This window comes from Myotis daubentonii, chromosome 1 (assembly GCF_963259705.1).
Source record: "Myotis daubentonii chromosome 1, mMyoDau2.1, whole genome shotgun sequence".
NCBI classification, from domain to species: domain Eukaryota; kingdom Metazoa; phylum Chordata; class Mammalia; order Chiroptera; family Vespertilionidae; genus Myotis; species Myotis daubentonii.
The window spans coordinates 7771140-7786413 of NC_081840.1; the positions used below are offsets into that span (position 1 = coordinate 7771140).

At 39.7% G+C, this 15274-nt stretch overlaps 1 protein-coding gene across 4 annotated transcripts in view; it reads right to left on the reverse strand.

Annotated features, from left to right (window-relative positions):
* UNC79 (unc-79 homolog, NALCN channel complex subunit) overlaps window positions 1-15274 on the reverse strand; it is a 226932-nt gene that overhangs the window by 97093 nt on the left and 114565 nt on the right. For all 4 annotated transcript variants that reach the window (XM_059687243.1, XM_059687253.1, XM_059687233.1 and 1 more), the window contains exons 15-22: window positions 15062-15252; window positions 14365-14488; window positions 12278-12418; window positions 9605-9826; window positions 7119-7346; window positions 4395-4536; window positions 1316-1395; window positions 1081-1229 (exon numbers count right to left, since the gene is read on the reverse strand). In XM_059687243.1, the coding sequence (XP_059543226.1) occupies window positions 1081-1229; window positions 1316-1395; window positions 4395-4536; window positions 7119-7346; window positions 9605-9826; window positions 12278-12418; window positions 14365-14488; window positions 15062-15252 (1277 nt within the window). The remainder of the gene's footprint in view (window positions 1-1080; window positions 1230-1315; window positions 1396-4394; window positions 4537-7118; window positions 7347-9604; window positions 9827-12277; window positions 12419-14364; window positions 14489-15061; window positions 15253-15274) is intronic.

Consider the following 15274-nt stretch of genomic DNA (forward strand, 5'->3'; position numbering starts at 1 on the left):
CTCTTCACTCTCAAGAGTAGACCAATTTGAATAATAAACTATGTGGTCACGTTCTGTACACATACTATTCACCTTCTTCCAAACTAGATTACAAATTACCAAAATGAATATTGTAAGCCCTCAATAATATTTTTGAATGAATACATGAATAAATGAACAAAATGAATAATGACAAATAGAGCCTCAACTTGGCTTAGTTACCAAGTTAATCTAAACCAACCTTTTCCTTTTGTAATCACTTCATTCCCTTATATATAAAAATGAGGATAATATTTTTCCAACTTATTTCCAGGAAGATTGTAACAGTTATTTTAAAGTTTGTAAGAAGAAAACCACTATGTAAATCCAGGGCAATATTTTCTTGTTTTTCTCAGAATGCCTGGGCAGTCTTTAAAAGAATACATTATCAGATAATAGGTGGAGAGATTTTAAATGTCTATTAGCAGTTCTATTTCAAGTAAGAAATTAAGTCCTTGCTCAATTATACTAGGTAAATATTAACTTAGTAGCTGTTGACATTTTTCTAGGTTACACTATATTCTTTTTCTTTAATTTATATTTATTGTTGGAAGTATTACAGATGTCCCCTTTTATTTCCCCATTGACTCCCTCCACCCCATACCTGCCCACCCCCAGGCCTTCACCACGCTACTATCTGTGTCCATGGGTTATGCATATATGCATATAAGTTCTTTGGTTAACCTCTCCCCACCCACCCACCACCCGCGTCTTCCCTCTGAAATTCATCAGTCTGCTTCATGGCTCTGGATCTATTTTGTTCATCAGTTTATTTTGTTCATCTGGGGTACACTATATTCTTAAGCCATCTAACAACTGAAAGGCATCACATAATCTTTATTTTGCCTTTTCTATTTCTATAGTATTTAGCAAAGAAAATTACTATTACTCATATTGACATCCTTAATAATCAAACTAAATAAAAGTAATAAAAGTAGTTCCCATAGATGATTAGGCTGTCCTGGCTAAGAAAAATAATCCAAATAAATTGATACGTGTTATTCTAAAGACTTACATATAAGCAAAAAAGCCTAACATATAAACAAAACAAGGAAGACCTACCTTGCAATCAACATATGATCCTGAATGTAGGCTAAAAATTGAGGATGATCTTTTCTAGCAATGTATAAACACTCTCCGTGTAGACAGAGAATCTTCAGGCAATTGAGCATATTAAAAAGAATGTCTGGCTCTTCAAACTTAGCCATTTCCTATGCAAAAAAAAACACATGGTTACGGAATTATCTAAAACAGCAATGCTACCAAACAAAAAATTCAAATATTTCAAAAAATGTACCTGGAAAATGGTGTATATTAGTCTCAACGTTACTGGAAGCTGTTGGTAGCTAAACTTTCTTTCAGTATCGTTCTTTACTGCTGTGAGGAAATAATTACACAGAGGTTAGCATAACTCCTCCTTTCCCCCACCGTTCACGAACTGGTCAAGATCATAAAGTCAAGAGGAGTAAAAGCAGATATAGAAGATGTACATTTTTAAAGTGTATAATGTTTTCATTTGCTCTCTAAGTTAGCATATGTCCTTTCTATGATGCACATGAAGGAAACCTTCTAGATCAGGATCTCAGCTTCCTTTTTTCACCTAGTCCTCCTGTACTCAGATGTCTCTGGCTCCCTGCGGCGACCTTAGCCCAGCCCCGTGCCCCTGTGGGCCACTAGTTCTGCTGCTACCTGGAGGGGCCTGAGGCCTGGCTAGGTATGCTTTCCTAATTAAAAGGAAGACAAGCAGGTATTAAAGAGAGGTATTCAAGTTGTATTAGCACCTAAGGAAGGATTTAATCCCATGGACAAAGGGAACTTTTGAAAGAAGGTGAATATATTCAAATCAGAACAACTACTCCTGGCTTTATTTCCTTATCAGCATCTCTAAAATCTCTGCCTCTACGGTAAAGAGTGGCCGGGCATTCTACATGAGGCATGTTAGGAAAAAGAATTCACAAAAGGGCTGGTGGAGGGGGCTGGAGGGGTGGGGGCGGGGGAACAGGAGACATCTGTAATACTGTCAACAATAAAAATTATATATTAAAAAAAGAATTCACAAGTTAACCAGATGTAGAAACTAGTGTAAAATGGTTTCAAATCACTGTTGTAAGTTTTGGCAATTCCTAGGATCGGAAACAACAGAAGTCAAACCCTCTTGGCATCTATACTGGATAGTTTATTAGAGATCTCCCATCCTAATGTATTCTAAATACTTGCTATCCACACCCGACTCTATTTTGTCTAGTGTGAAAGTTTTAAAAATATTTTTAATAGAAGAGCTATCTGACTGCCAGAAGAAATAGGCACCAGGCCACAAAATGCAGAAACAGGACATCCCCTAAAAGCGGGGAGAGATCACTGAACACGGGGCAGAGCACCCGACTCTTCTATGACAGAGGAGCTCAAGACCGCTGCCTGGAGGCCGCGAAGCAGGAGCAGGACTGGGGCACTGAGCAGCGGGGGAGGCTGGTCTTGGGAGGAAATTAACGGAGACCTCCCAGAGGAGACCACTTATCACCGCGTCCTGCAAGACAGCAGAGAGCAAAAGAAGGACAGTGGACCGGAAGCTGTGATGGGAGCCTGGATACGTGCTTGGAGAAGACGAATACACCAAATGTTTAAACAAGCGGAGGTTATAACAACTGAGCAAGGAAAAGAGTCATTTATAAAAAATAAATGGCTTAATTTTAAGCATTGTTCAGATAAAATGTTACATATAAATAAATAAAAGTGGCAGCTAATTGATTTTGTGTGCTATCTTAGGTTTGAAAAATATGTTTGCATATAAAGATTACAGGTTACTGGATCATAAGTAAAATCTTTGCTTTTTTTAGACATTAACACAGGCTGGGCCTGGGTCTCAGCGAGTATAATTAATTCTAAGTAAACCAGGAGACCCAGGTTCTAGCCTTCACCCTGCCACTAACTAGTGTTACAATACTTAGGTATGCAACTCCCAGACCCCCACCCGGAGACACCCACAATTGGGGGAGGGAAGTCGGAGGTCATTAATTTTGTTTGTATTTCAACTCCTCGGATGATTCAAGTTCTCCATTACCGTCTGGGCAGCATGATAAGCATAAAGTGGAAATGAGTAATACAAGCTACATGAAAATAGCAAGTTGTTCAATTCATCTGCAGTGTATTTTCCTCATCTGTAACGTGAGAAGGCTGAACAAGAATCAGCAAGTTTCAGATTTCTTTTCTACAGAACACTTTGTTCAAAGAACATCTTACCTAGAACTCCACTATATGAAATGGAGCCAGTCAGTGCAGTCAGGTTGAAGCAGGGTGGGCAGCCTGAGTCTTTATCAGTTACCCACATCTTCCTACCAATAGCCACCCCACATAAGGAAGGCCCAAAGGAAACACAGAGAGCCTGTGCAACTCCAAGTATACGATGAAAACCAGTGAAGTAGGTCATCCCGGGTGTTCCTCCAATTTCTAAGTGTCAGTGGTTCTAAATAATGTGAGCCAGGATAGCCATACTCAACTGACCATTTATACAGTCCATGCAGAGGCAGTCAGTTCCAACCAAGCACGCTGCGGTAATAATATTGTTACCTTGTCTGAATGTGACACCCCAGGACCTACGATGAACCGCACACAATAGTCACATAACAATATTTGCTGTTGACTGAGGGAATGATAGAAAGGATAGTAGAAATAGGAAGATTAAAAACTACTTAGATTTATCCCCAGAATGCCACAGTGCAGACCAAAAGCCAGGCTTTCCCAGAGGCACCTGGGGTTACATCCTAATTTCCTGAAACTCCTTCAGCATGTGTGGAGCTAGAGTATGATTCCGGGCCTTTCTGCCATCCTGCTGTCCCCAGCTAGCCGCACTGAGCCTTTGAGCAACTGGCAACAGACCATCCTCCCTCCCAGCTCTGAGCGAGCCAATCAGCCCTAGAGCACAAATTGCTCAGGTGTGAGCCTGTCCAGAGTCCAGGTTGTACTCTAAGGGCACAGGAGCCAAATTCCATCGCCTCTGTCCCAGCATGCTCTGCTCTGGCCAAATGCCCTGACGGCTGTGGAGAGCGTCAGCACCCTCCACTCTGCCTCGCACCTTGGTTCACGGCTACTTCTGCACAGAGAACACAATACGCCATAAGTAGGGAGGTGGTGTTTTTCACACTAAAGCAGGGGGGTTTTGTCGATGACAAGCTCCTGCTGCCAGAAAGATGCTCAGTGACCTCGATCCACTAGAAACACATCCTGGATTTGTTCCCTTCATAATCTGGGGAAATGATTCATTTGCACAAGTCTATATTAAGGAAGCCGAGTCTGAACTTGTGCAAGTCAATGGTCACCTAAGCAACCAGGGTTCTGAACGTTGGGCCTGTGCAAACTTGGGTGTGCCCGAGTTCACCTACCAGCATGTTCCGTGGGCTCGGTGTGATTGCCAGGGTTCTCCCCGCGCTTGCTGGCTGGATTCTCCTCCTCCTCACCTTCAGGGCCTATGGTAAACTCGGGTCTGGAAGAAAGGAGGCTGTCCTCAAGGCTGTCTGTGGGCTCCTGGAATGAACAGGACAAGCAGCCAGATGAGCAGCCATGGGGATGTAACAGGTTCTGCAACAGAGACCAGCTGCGTGCCTGCTGCGGCCCAGCCTGTGCTGAGCCCTTGGGGGTAGAGGCACCTGCCTCACAGGAGGCTTGAGCTTATTTCCTTGGAAATTTACATGAGGTGTTAGTGAAATGTTTTCATTCCCTTGAAATAATATGGAAAATATCAAAAACACTGTTAAATCTTCTTAGGCCTGCTTTCCATCTCTGCTGTAATCCCTGTGAGTGTGCCCTACTCACCAAGAGATGCCAACCCAGGCACATTTTGTTCAATAACTACTTAATTAGCAGGGAATAATAAGGGGTTTGCATCAACATTTAAAATAGAAATATTGATTGTCTAGAGAAGTCAAAATTTTAGGAATAAGAAATAGCCATAATATGTGTTAAAAAGAAGTAGGTATGGCAAGCCAAGTATCCATCAACAGATGAACAGATAGACACAATGTGGTATGTACATACAATGGCATATTACTTTGCCTTGAAAAGGGAAGGAAATTCTGACACATGCTATAACATGGATGAACTTTTTAGATGTTACAGTAAGCCAGTTACAAAAAGGACAAATACTGTATGATTCCCTTTATATGCAGTATTTACAGTAGTCAAACTCCTAGAGAGAGGAAATAGAATGGTAGTTTCCAGGGGCTAAGGGAAAGGGGAGCAGGGAGTAACTGTTTAATGGGTATAGAATTTCAGTTCTGCAAGATGAAAAAGTTCTAGAGATTGATTGTACAACAATGTGAATATATATGTATGTATACATATATGTGAATAACTTAACAATATATACTTAACAATGTGAATTTACTTAGCTATATATATACATATATATAAAACAATGTGCATATACTTAACACTGTCTGAATGTGACTGCATCATATCCCACTCTTGCCCAAAAACTCACTTCTCCTACCTACTACAGTAACAATTTTCTGTAAATGGCAACGCTTTTACTTCCAAAGCAAGAAAACACAGCTTTGTTCTCAACTTTTCCATTCCTAAATGCCAACTGAGCAAGTGCTGTTGCTCCTTCCCTGATTAGTCTGTCAGGCCTACCCCTTCCCTTCATCCACCACCGTTTCCATTCGGGCCCCCCAGCTTTCTTCCGTGAGTGACCACATTAACCTTCGGATAGAGCCCTGCCCCCAATGTCCAAATCCTCGTCTCTCTCCTCCACTGACAGGATGAATTTCTCACATTCACAGTGTATCATCACCTGATTAAAATTCTTTGGCATGTCCCCACTGTCACTGAGACAAAATCCAAACTTCTTAGTTTGGCAAACAAAGCCCTTAATAAATCTGAGTAAAAACTGAGTCTTTCCTTGACTCAACTTTCACGACTCTGCCACCCTCCTCACTGCTCTAACAACACAGAACTACTAGCAGTTTCCTGAGTGTATCATCCCCGACTTTCCTCTACACCATTTAAACAGAGAGTTTTCTGGGTCTCAAAAGTCCTGCTCTCCTACCACTTTCATTTCATTCATTCCACTCCTCCTTCAATAAAGCTCAGGAAGCATCTCCTCCAGGGAGACCTTGTGGGCCCCTACCACACCTCTGAGGCAGATTTGTTGTCCCTTCTTGCGCTCCCATAGCTGCCTTGTACCTGCCTCTCTCAGAATGCTCATCACTCTGTCTTCTGTTTTTCATTTATTTAACCATCTTCCTGATTAGACTCTAAGCTTTTGATTTTAATTTGTTTTCACATCATCTACTACTGTGACTGCTTTATAGTAAGTACCCAATGACAATGTCAAAAGTCCATACTACAGTGATATTATTTTGCAACAGGTAGGACTAACGAGTTCGGTGGGCCTAAAGGTATTTAAAAACTGAAGGAACATTTTACTGAATGTATACTGTCCCTCAAAAAATACTTTTAAGTCGCTTTATACCTAGACAAACATTAGGGGAAAGGAAGAAAAAGAGAAGATGGCAAATAATCCTAGCTATGATGGTATGAGGATAGATGTGTGTGACTTCGATGGAAAATAAGCTAAACAGGAAATAACTAATGCATGGAGTAGCTAAATATATACTATATATTAGCTGTTCCTTATTTAAACGATTTTAAATGAAATTAAAATTTTATTGGCTGTTGATGAAGTCAGTAAGTTTTACAAACTGCGGTTACCTAGGAATTCCCGGGGTCCATAGCCCATCTACTTACTCAATATTTGGTATGTATATTTTGTAGTATTCACTGTTATCTAAACTTTGTAATATGACTTTCGGATAAAAGTTATTTCAAGAATACCAGTAATGCTTTGTATTTGTGAAAATTGTGTGAATGGGTGTGCTACAAACCCTAACTCAAGGCTCAAGATTTCTCACCCAAGAGTTCCATATAATGTAGCTCCATCTCATATTCCAGGAGCCTGACTTGGTGGAAGGAAAACTTTTTTTTAACACAGTTTGACATATACCCCAGCACGGGGCATAGCTAAGCCTGGAGAAAGACCCCGCTGCACCACTACTGCATCCTTATTACACTTAGCCAGCGGCCACCTCACTTCTTCAACTGCTTACCACCAGCCGGCTTTCTTCTTTAGGAGCCAGTCTCCCCAGGAGTTCACAGGCGAGCTGATAGCAGAGAATGCTAGCCTGACACAAGTTACACTCTATTGCTTTTTCGTCCTTCTGGCAGGTGTGGGAGCCCCCCCAGGGGGCTTGGAAGACATTGTTTATAATGGAAATTATGTCTTTTGATATGCTGTGCTCTAAACCCATCGTGATCCCATCATCTTGTAACTCCATCTGAAAGATATCAATTAAAAAGAAGAAGAAGAAGAAGAAGGAGTTTGGTCCTTTTGTCCACTATTGCATTGACACGCTAATGGGGGAAACTTTTCATGAATTGACAACATTAAATTATTTAAAGATGGTTAGACTTATAGACCATGAATATACACTGATTTCCATGGATTCTTCATAATAGACGATATACATAAGACAAAGTAATGAGAGTTATTTTTTAAATCATGTAGGACATTTAAAGGGCATTGTTTTTTAAAACTTATCACTCTCTGAGGTTTTACACATTTAGAAAATGCTGCTCCTTACCTAGTGTCCAGATTTTGGTTTCTAAATACCATTATCCACTAAAAGGAACCAGGGATCCTTGGAGAAATGGCTGGTTTCAGGGGTGGGGCGAGGAAAATATAAAATGAGCCTGGCATGTCTTGTCATGCCAGAAATTAAGGACTTGTTCAAAGAATGACGGACCATGTCAAAAGAACACAGGAGCCAGCTTGAAGGGGCTCCCACTAGCAAAACATGGGATAACGTAAGCATCAAAATAAAAGTTAACCCACTGAAACAAATTCTAACCCACTGAATAAAATGAGAATCCATGAGTACATGAGGGTATCTATATATATAAAAGCCTAAGCAACCGTTATGATCGGTCGACCGAATGACTGGTCGACCGGTCTCTATGACGCGCACTGACCACCAGGGGGCACATGTTCAATGCAGAAGCTGCCCCCTGATGGTCAGTGTGCTTCCACAGCCAAACTCCCGCGGCCAGCCAACCTCCTGCAGTCCCTCCCCCAGCTGGCCAGCCCCAATCGGCCCCGATTGCTGGCCAGGCCAAGGGACCCCACATGTGCACGAATTCATGCACTGGGCCTCTAGTAAGTAGATAAACAAATAAATATATAAATGGGAGAGAAGGGAAAACTGTTCCTTTTATAGAATGCCAACTAATAATTCTTTTAAATAATGGAATCAGAAAATAATTTTTTGATAACCCTCATAGTAATAACTGATTCAGGCATGAATCATCCATGGATGCTACACTAGCAGGTAAAAGTCTGATGAGAAACAGGAAATCTCATAGTCTTAAAGTATCTCTCTACAAGCTACTTATTAATTACAAGGAAAAATAATGACTTATAGTAGGGAAATCTGCAAAATTCACCTTAACCAAGTTATCACCACCAATAAGGAGACATTATCATGTCATGTTCTTTCTGATCTGATGCACTGAAATGAACACAATATCATATCTGTGGTATTAATGCCAAAAAATGCTCAACCCAAATCGATTCATAAGGAAACATGAGACTCAAATTGAGGGGCATTCTACAAAATAACTGGACTTTTTTTAAATGTCGAGAACATAAAAGATAAACAAAGACTGAAGAACTATTCTGGTTAAGACTAATGAGGCAGGAGAAGTAACTGCAATAGGTGATGCTGGATTGTGTTCTCAATCAAAAATAATTTTTCTCTTTTGTTATAAAGATGATAGTTCTATCAATTTTAAAAATAAATTATTCCTGTAAGTTACATAATAGTATTATAATTATATTAATTTACTGATTTGATATCTGTCCTTGGCTATGGAAGAAAATGTCCTTATTTTTTTAGAGAATGCATTCTGGAATTTTAAGGATAAAGGAACATCATGCTTGCAGCTTACTCTCAAATGGTTCATTAAGTTTTCATACATATATTTACAGAATAAGAGAAAAAGAAAGAATAAAATGTGCTAAATGTTAACATCTGAAAAATTTAGGGGAGAAGTATTGGGGAATTCTTTGTATTATTCTTGCAACTTTTCTGCAAATCTAAAATTATTTCAAAATTAAAGATTAAAAAGAAATGTTCCTCTGACCAAACCTCTTAAACTTCTTTTAAAGTTACCTTCAAAAATCAATTTATAAAATATATTAAGCTCAGCCCATCACCATAGAGTTGTACGTTGCTCTTCTCCCAACAACTGCCTTACCCAATATGTTCACCAAATGTGTTCAAAAGAATCAGTTCTAATAAAGCTAGGATGTTTCTAAAATTCATATCCATTCTCATATGTCACTATTATTGCAGACATTTATACAAGTATTTTTTCAGGCTCCTTAGGAAATTCCCAAAGGAGTTTGAGAAATGTTTTGAGTAATGCTGCATCATTTCAGTAAGTGTGAAGATATCCAACACACACAAAAAATCACTATACAAATGCTCTCCTCATCCTTCGTCTCTGAACTAAAGGAAGCTCACGCTTCAGCTACCTGCTTCAGGAGAAGATCAAACATGAGGATGAAACAATTTAGATTCATTTCATCATCTTCACAATCAAAGTCAATAGTCCTTCCTCCTGGGTGTCCAAAATTCTTGAAAGGGCTGCGAAAAGGACTACGCATTGGACTCCGAAATGGACTCTGAAAAGGACTATGAAATGGACTCAGCATGTTGTGCTGAACTCGTCGACCAGGATCAGAGGCAACACTCACCTAGAAGAAGGAACATCAACATACATAAGTGAACTTGCAGAGGCTCAAATGGCATGTAAAATATCGGAAGGTATTTCCAGCTGTCACACTGACTTCCTTTCTTAGCCAATAGCGTTAGTACCTCCAACTACTATAAATCTTCTCAAAATACAAAAATAAGAAATAAAATTATCCAAACTTTCTGTCAGGTGAATAAAACATCAGCATTCTAAAGAACGAAGGCAGCTGTCTTTGTCATTATATTTTTCATCCCATCAAACATTCCTAATTAAACTAAATTGTCTGCATCTACCTAAAACCATAACCTAAAAAAAAAATGAGAATTTAACAGAAGTAAAAAATTGCAGGATTAGCTTTAGAAATATAAGCACAGAATGTCAGATAGACAAGACTGTTTAAAGACAAATGGCCTCTGGATATTATAATGATTAAACTATCCTGGGAAAACAACACAAGTCAAACCTGTTTACTGGTTATTCTCCGTGTGCCAACCAACCCCCCATGTGCCAACACAACCCCCCCAGGCTCTCATTGCCCTGCTCTTCCCTGCACCTAAGCCCAAGAATGCCAAGGACTGAGTCGTTCCTGGCTCTCTTGCTGGCTGGCTTCCTGTTGTGTTAAGTCAATGGGAGGTGCCAGCAGAAGACCTGAAGCTAAAGGAGACATAGGTAGGACTATTTCTCCCACCCTTGGCCTGCTCTGATGCTACGTCTCTGGCAGCCTCTCCATCATCCCATAGCTCCTCTAGCCAGCCCTCCCCTTATCATTTCAGCTCTGTGTGGGCTTCAGGAACAATCTTCCCTTGTTCTTTCAGCCTTAGAGGAATAACGGTTTCCTACTGAACTGTGGGTTCACCAATAGCTCACCAACCCTTATTGCTCCCTTAACCTTTCCCATAACTCTATCGGCAGAGTTTCCATGGAAGTCCCTTCATTTGAACCATCTGGGATAAATTCTGTAGCAGGGCCCTGACTGACATGCCTGTACTTCACTTTCAAAACATATTTTCTCTCTTAAAGATTTCTCTAAAACAAGCAAGCTCCTTGAACACCATATTATAAAAAAAGAAGATGAGTATCCCATTAAGAATCAGAATACCTGGATATTGATAGGGTTATCTATGGCAAATCATTTCAGTTCACTTAACCTCAGGTTAAGTAGCTGTAAAATGAAAATAATGAGCTCTTCCCTAAATGCTTCACATTTCTGTGATGTCATTAATTATTAATAAAGTGCTAATGAAGTAATATAACATTAAAGATTACAGAAGAAAAAAGCAAACTATAAATGGCAGCTGGTTCCTATGAGGCAGATCTTTTAAAAAGCGCTGAATACAAACTGTGATCCCATGACTGTTATATTTTTTAATCCCCAGATATCAGGTGGAATGATGGGGGGCCTGTGGTATACAGTGGGGAAAATGTAATGGAGAGGCTTGACAAAGAGAAAAATTAGAATAGTCCCTGCGCACCATCAGATGTGAGTCAACCTCTCCAAAACTGATCATGGTCTGGGAATGTCATTACATCAACCGAAATTCTACCAGGTCATCCACAGAAAAAGTATCAAAAACTTCCAACAAACCGTGACCGGATAGCTCAGTTGATTGGAGCATTGTTCCAGACCCCAAAAGGTTGTGGGTTCAATTCCCAGTCAGGGCACATACCTAGGTTGTGGGTTTGATCCCCGGTTGGGGCATGTACCGATCAATGTTTCTCTCTCATCTTTCGTCTCTCTCTCTCTCTCTCTCCCTCCCTTCCTCCCTCCCTCCCTCCTTCCCTACCCACCCTCCTCTCTCTCTGGAATCAACAAAAAACATATCCTCAGGTGAGCATAAAAAAAATTTCCAACAGTTTTCATACACTTTGGACCAGACTATATTGACTTCTCTCATCCACAAAGGTTCAAAGGAGTCAATAAAATGGGTTTAAAGGGGTTAATAAAATGGACTTAGTTGGTTCATAGTGACAGTATCACTCATGGTCACCACCAGTTGATGTTATCTTCCCAAAACACAATAAAAAAAAAAAAATCCAAACTCTTCATCCTTAAAGTAAAGCAGCTATCTGCTCAGTAGCTGGTAAAGAATTCTTATTTGTCAGGGACACCCCCACCCTCAGCCCCCCCCTCCAAAAAAAGTACCCAAAAAGCGGTATGGGGGGTTTTGTTTTGTTTTGTTTTGTTTTGCTTTCATCAAAGATAAGAGATAACTAATAGGTATGTAAAGGAGAAAAACTCAAAGAAAAATGAAAACTCAATAACTTAACTTATTAATTACGGACCTAACCAAACATATATTAGATTAATGCTTTCTATTACTTATGTGCTTAAAAGGTTCCAGAGAGAGATGGAATGAAAAAGCATTTTCAGAGAAGTTTACGTGAGGCTACTTTTAGACCCAGTATAATCCGCAAAATCTTAATAAGACAAAAACAGTTGTGGCATAATTACCCTTCGAGCTGCAAGGTTCCCTGCCAGTTCATTGACTCTTGATTTTCTTTGATTTGCCAGTTCTTTGACAGAATTAACTCCATCAGAAAACATGCTTATTAATAGCTGAAGTGGAACCGTGATGTCTAACTCCGATAATACCTGAGGGAAAAAGGCATATATATCCCCCAAAAATATAAACTTTAAAATTCAAATAAAAACTACACCTAACATTTTTATCAGTGAACTATTGAACATAAGGACGCTTAGCCTTCCACATATTCTATCAGCATAGTCATCCTCAATGTATTGTACTAAGAAAATCAGTGGTACCACTGAACCCCACTCCCCACATCAAATAAATCATCAGGTTCTTTCTAATAACACTTTGAAGTGCCTCTTTATGTGGTCCCTCCTTTCCATGCCACTGATAATGTCTTAGCTCATCACCTTTGTCCTGAACTAGTAATAATCTGTGAGCATGTCCCCACTCCCATTTGAATGTCCCATCTGCTCTTGCTCTCTGGAGCAAGCTCAGGTATCCTGCCAAAATCAAGTTACCTTATCTGTAATGAATTTTCTGGGAATAGATGCCTCCTTCCTTTGGACAGAATTAATCCATTCTCTGCTCTGCTTTCTTAGAACTTTCTATACACCTTTATTAGAGCAAGTATCACTTTGCATTACATCTGATTATTTGATATTATCTCTCCCACTGTGAGCTCTTTGAAGAAAGGAAGTAGGAGGAAAGGAACATTGCTTCTCCAGTTGTATCCCAGCGCCTATTACAGCGACTGGCACAGAGGAGCTCTATAAATGTTTCCACATTTAATTAATAAATGAGTCGACTCCAATCAATATATTTTTCTCTCTATTTCCCAAATGCTCAGACCAGTGGCTTACATCCTCCTTCAACTGTAGCACTGCCTTCAAACCAAAGCTATGGCAAAGCCCAGTCCATAAAACATGTAAACTGTAATCGTTTCAGCCGTGGTGGGGACAGAGGTTTACAGTCCTGTCCCTAGATGGCACAGCTCAAAGGGTGTACAACTGAATAACAACATCTAGCCATCTTTAGAAGAATTAGCTTTCCTAAAATGAGAAGTTATCTTATTGAGACCTAACTTGGGATAAAAAGTTGAAGTTCTAGTCCCAAAGGTGACTTTTCTTTAATCATCTCCTTTACTCTTTGTCATTTGTGGAAAATACTGTTCCTTGGTTTAGAGCCAGAAAGGCATCTTCACAACTTGAAAAACTTTAGGGATCACATCCTTCCATGAAACAGAAATGTGTCTGCACCCATAGCTAACCTCTACATTGGTTCTGTCCTCCTTTTAAAAAATTGCCCAAACTTCGTATCAGATATTCAACTCAATTTAGTAAACTTTTAAGAATACCCACTAAATTCAAAACATGTCCCAGATGGTGAGAAGAAAAGATGAAGGGAGATATAAATTCAAAAATGAAAAAGACGTAGTCCCGGCCCTCAAGGCATGTATAACCATGAGAAGAGACAAAAATTAACTGTAATATTAGACAGAAATAGTATTCACAGAGAGAACCTGTGTGAATGCTGGGGGAAGGAATAATGAATTCTGATGGGAAGATGGGGGGCAGTGAAGCAGCAGAAAACATCATAGATGAGATCATTTTTGAGTTGGATTTTAAAAGAGAAGCTGGAGTTCACAAATGGAGACAGGACAGAAAGTCATTCCAGGCTGAGTGAACAGCATGAACTACCCCTTAAATCAGTAGCTCTCAACCTTTCCAAGTAAAAGACCTATTTAACATCAAAAGTTTATCAGAATCCCACAACACAGCTAGAATACTTTTAGTATCTATTGATGGAAAGATACATAAGGACCAAAAGCTACTATGAATTTAGTAATAGTACGACATAAATGTGTGTTTTATTAATAAATCACAACTATAGCTACGTATATTTAAAATGCAATTACCTATGCATATGAATTATTAGTCTACAGATAGTCCTCAGCAAACATACAGATTATAGACTCTGCAATAACTCCCCGCCACTCTACCTGAGGAGCTAAAGCCCATAGGCTAAGAACTAGTGCCCACAATGACCCAAAGTATCATCCACTTACATGCAGCCACAGTAAAGCCTGTTCCTGCACAGAAGAAGGGTATCCCGTGAACCGACAACTAATAAAGCCAAACATCTCTTCCATTGAAAAAGGCAGAGGACAGAGCTCAATGTCAAACATTTTGCTGGAAAGCAGAGCAACAAAAGTAAATGACCAATGGGCACATAGTAGGACCTACCGGTGCGTTTCTAATATTTATTTTGGGAAGCCAAACACTTCAGATTAGTCTGTGTTCTGAACTGTTATTAGCATGTTTCATTTTACGGGAATAGCTTATGTCATTGGAATAGATATAAATAATTCATACGGTTGTAAATAGCATTAGCGTTCATACTCACATTAGATTTAATGGGAGGCATTGCATTTCTAAAGAATGAGAGTTGTTTCCCAGCATCTGAAAACATTTTCCTTTTGCACTTTTCCCACTTTATCCAAACCATAATTATGTGTGAAAATAAGCAAATAATATGGTATATCTATTATTCCACAAGAACAAAATCTCTTCTGAACAATTCCAAACCATCTTAGCATGATATATAGCAACTCTTTCATTTGGGCCTTCAAGTTTCTCTAAAGGATTTTGTTAAAAAGTAAGCAAGATTATATAAAAGGCTTAGCACAGTGCCTGGCACACAGTACATGCTCAATAAATGTTAGATATTATAATTACAGTGACTTCATTAAACTACTTACCCACCTTAATACTTCCCTGAACTCTTTTAACTGGTTATCTGGGACTTCTGTTCTGATGGCTTCCAGCCATTCCGGCATAATACACTCCCACACAGACTGATTGATTACATTGTAGGGGATCAGGCAGAGGATTCGGTTGAGACCCTCCTTCAGCTGAGTCACTGTGCTGCAAGACTTATCCCAGTATCCACCAACCTGACGGCATTCAACAGCCACA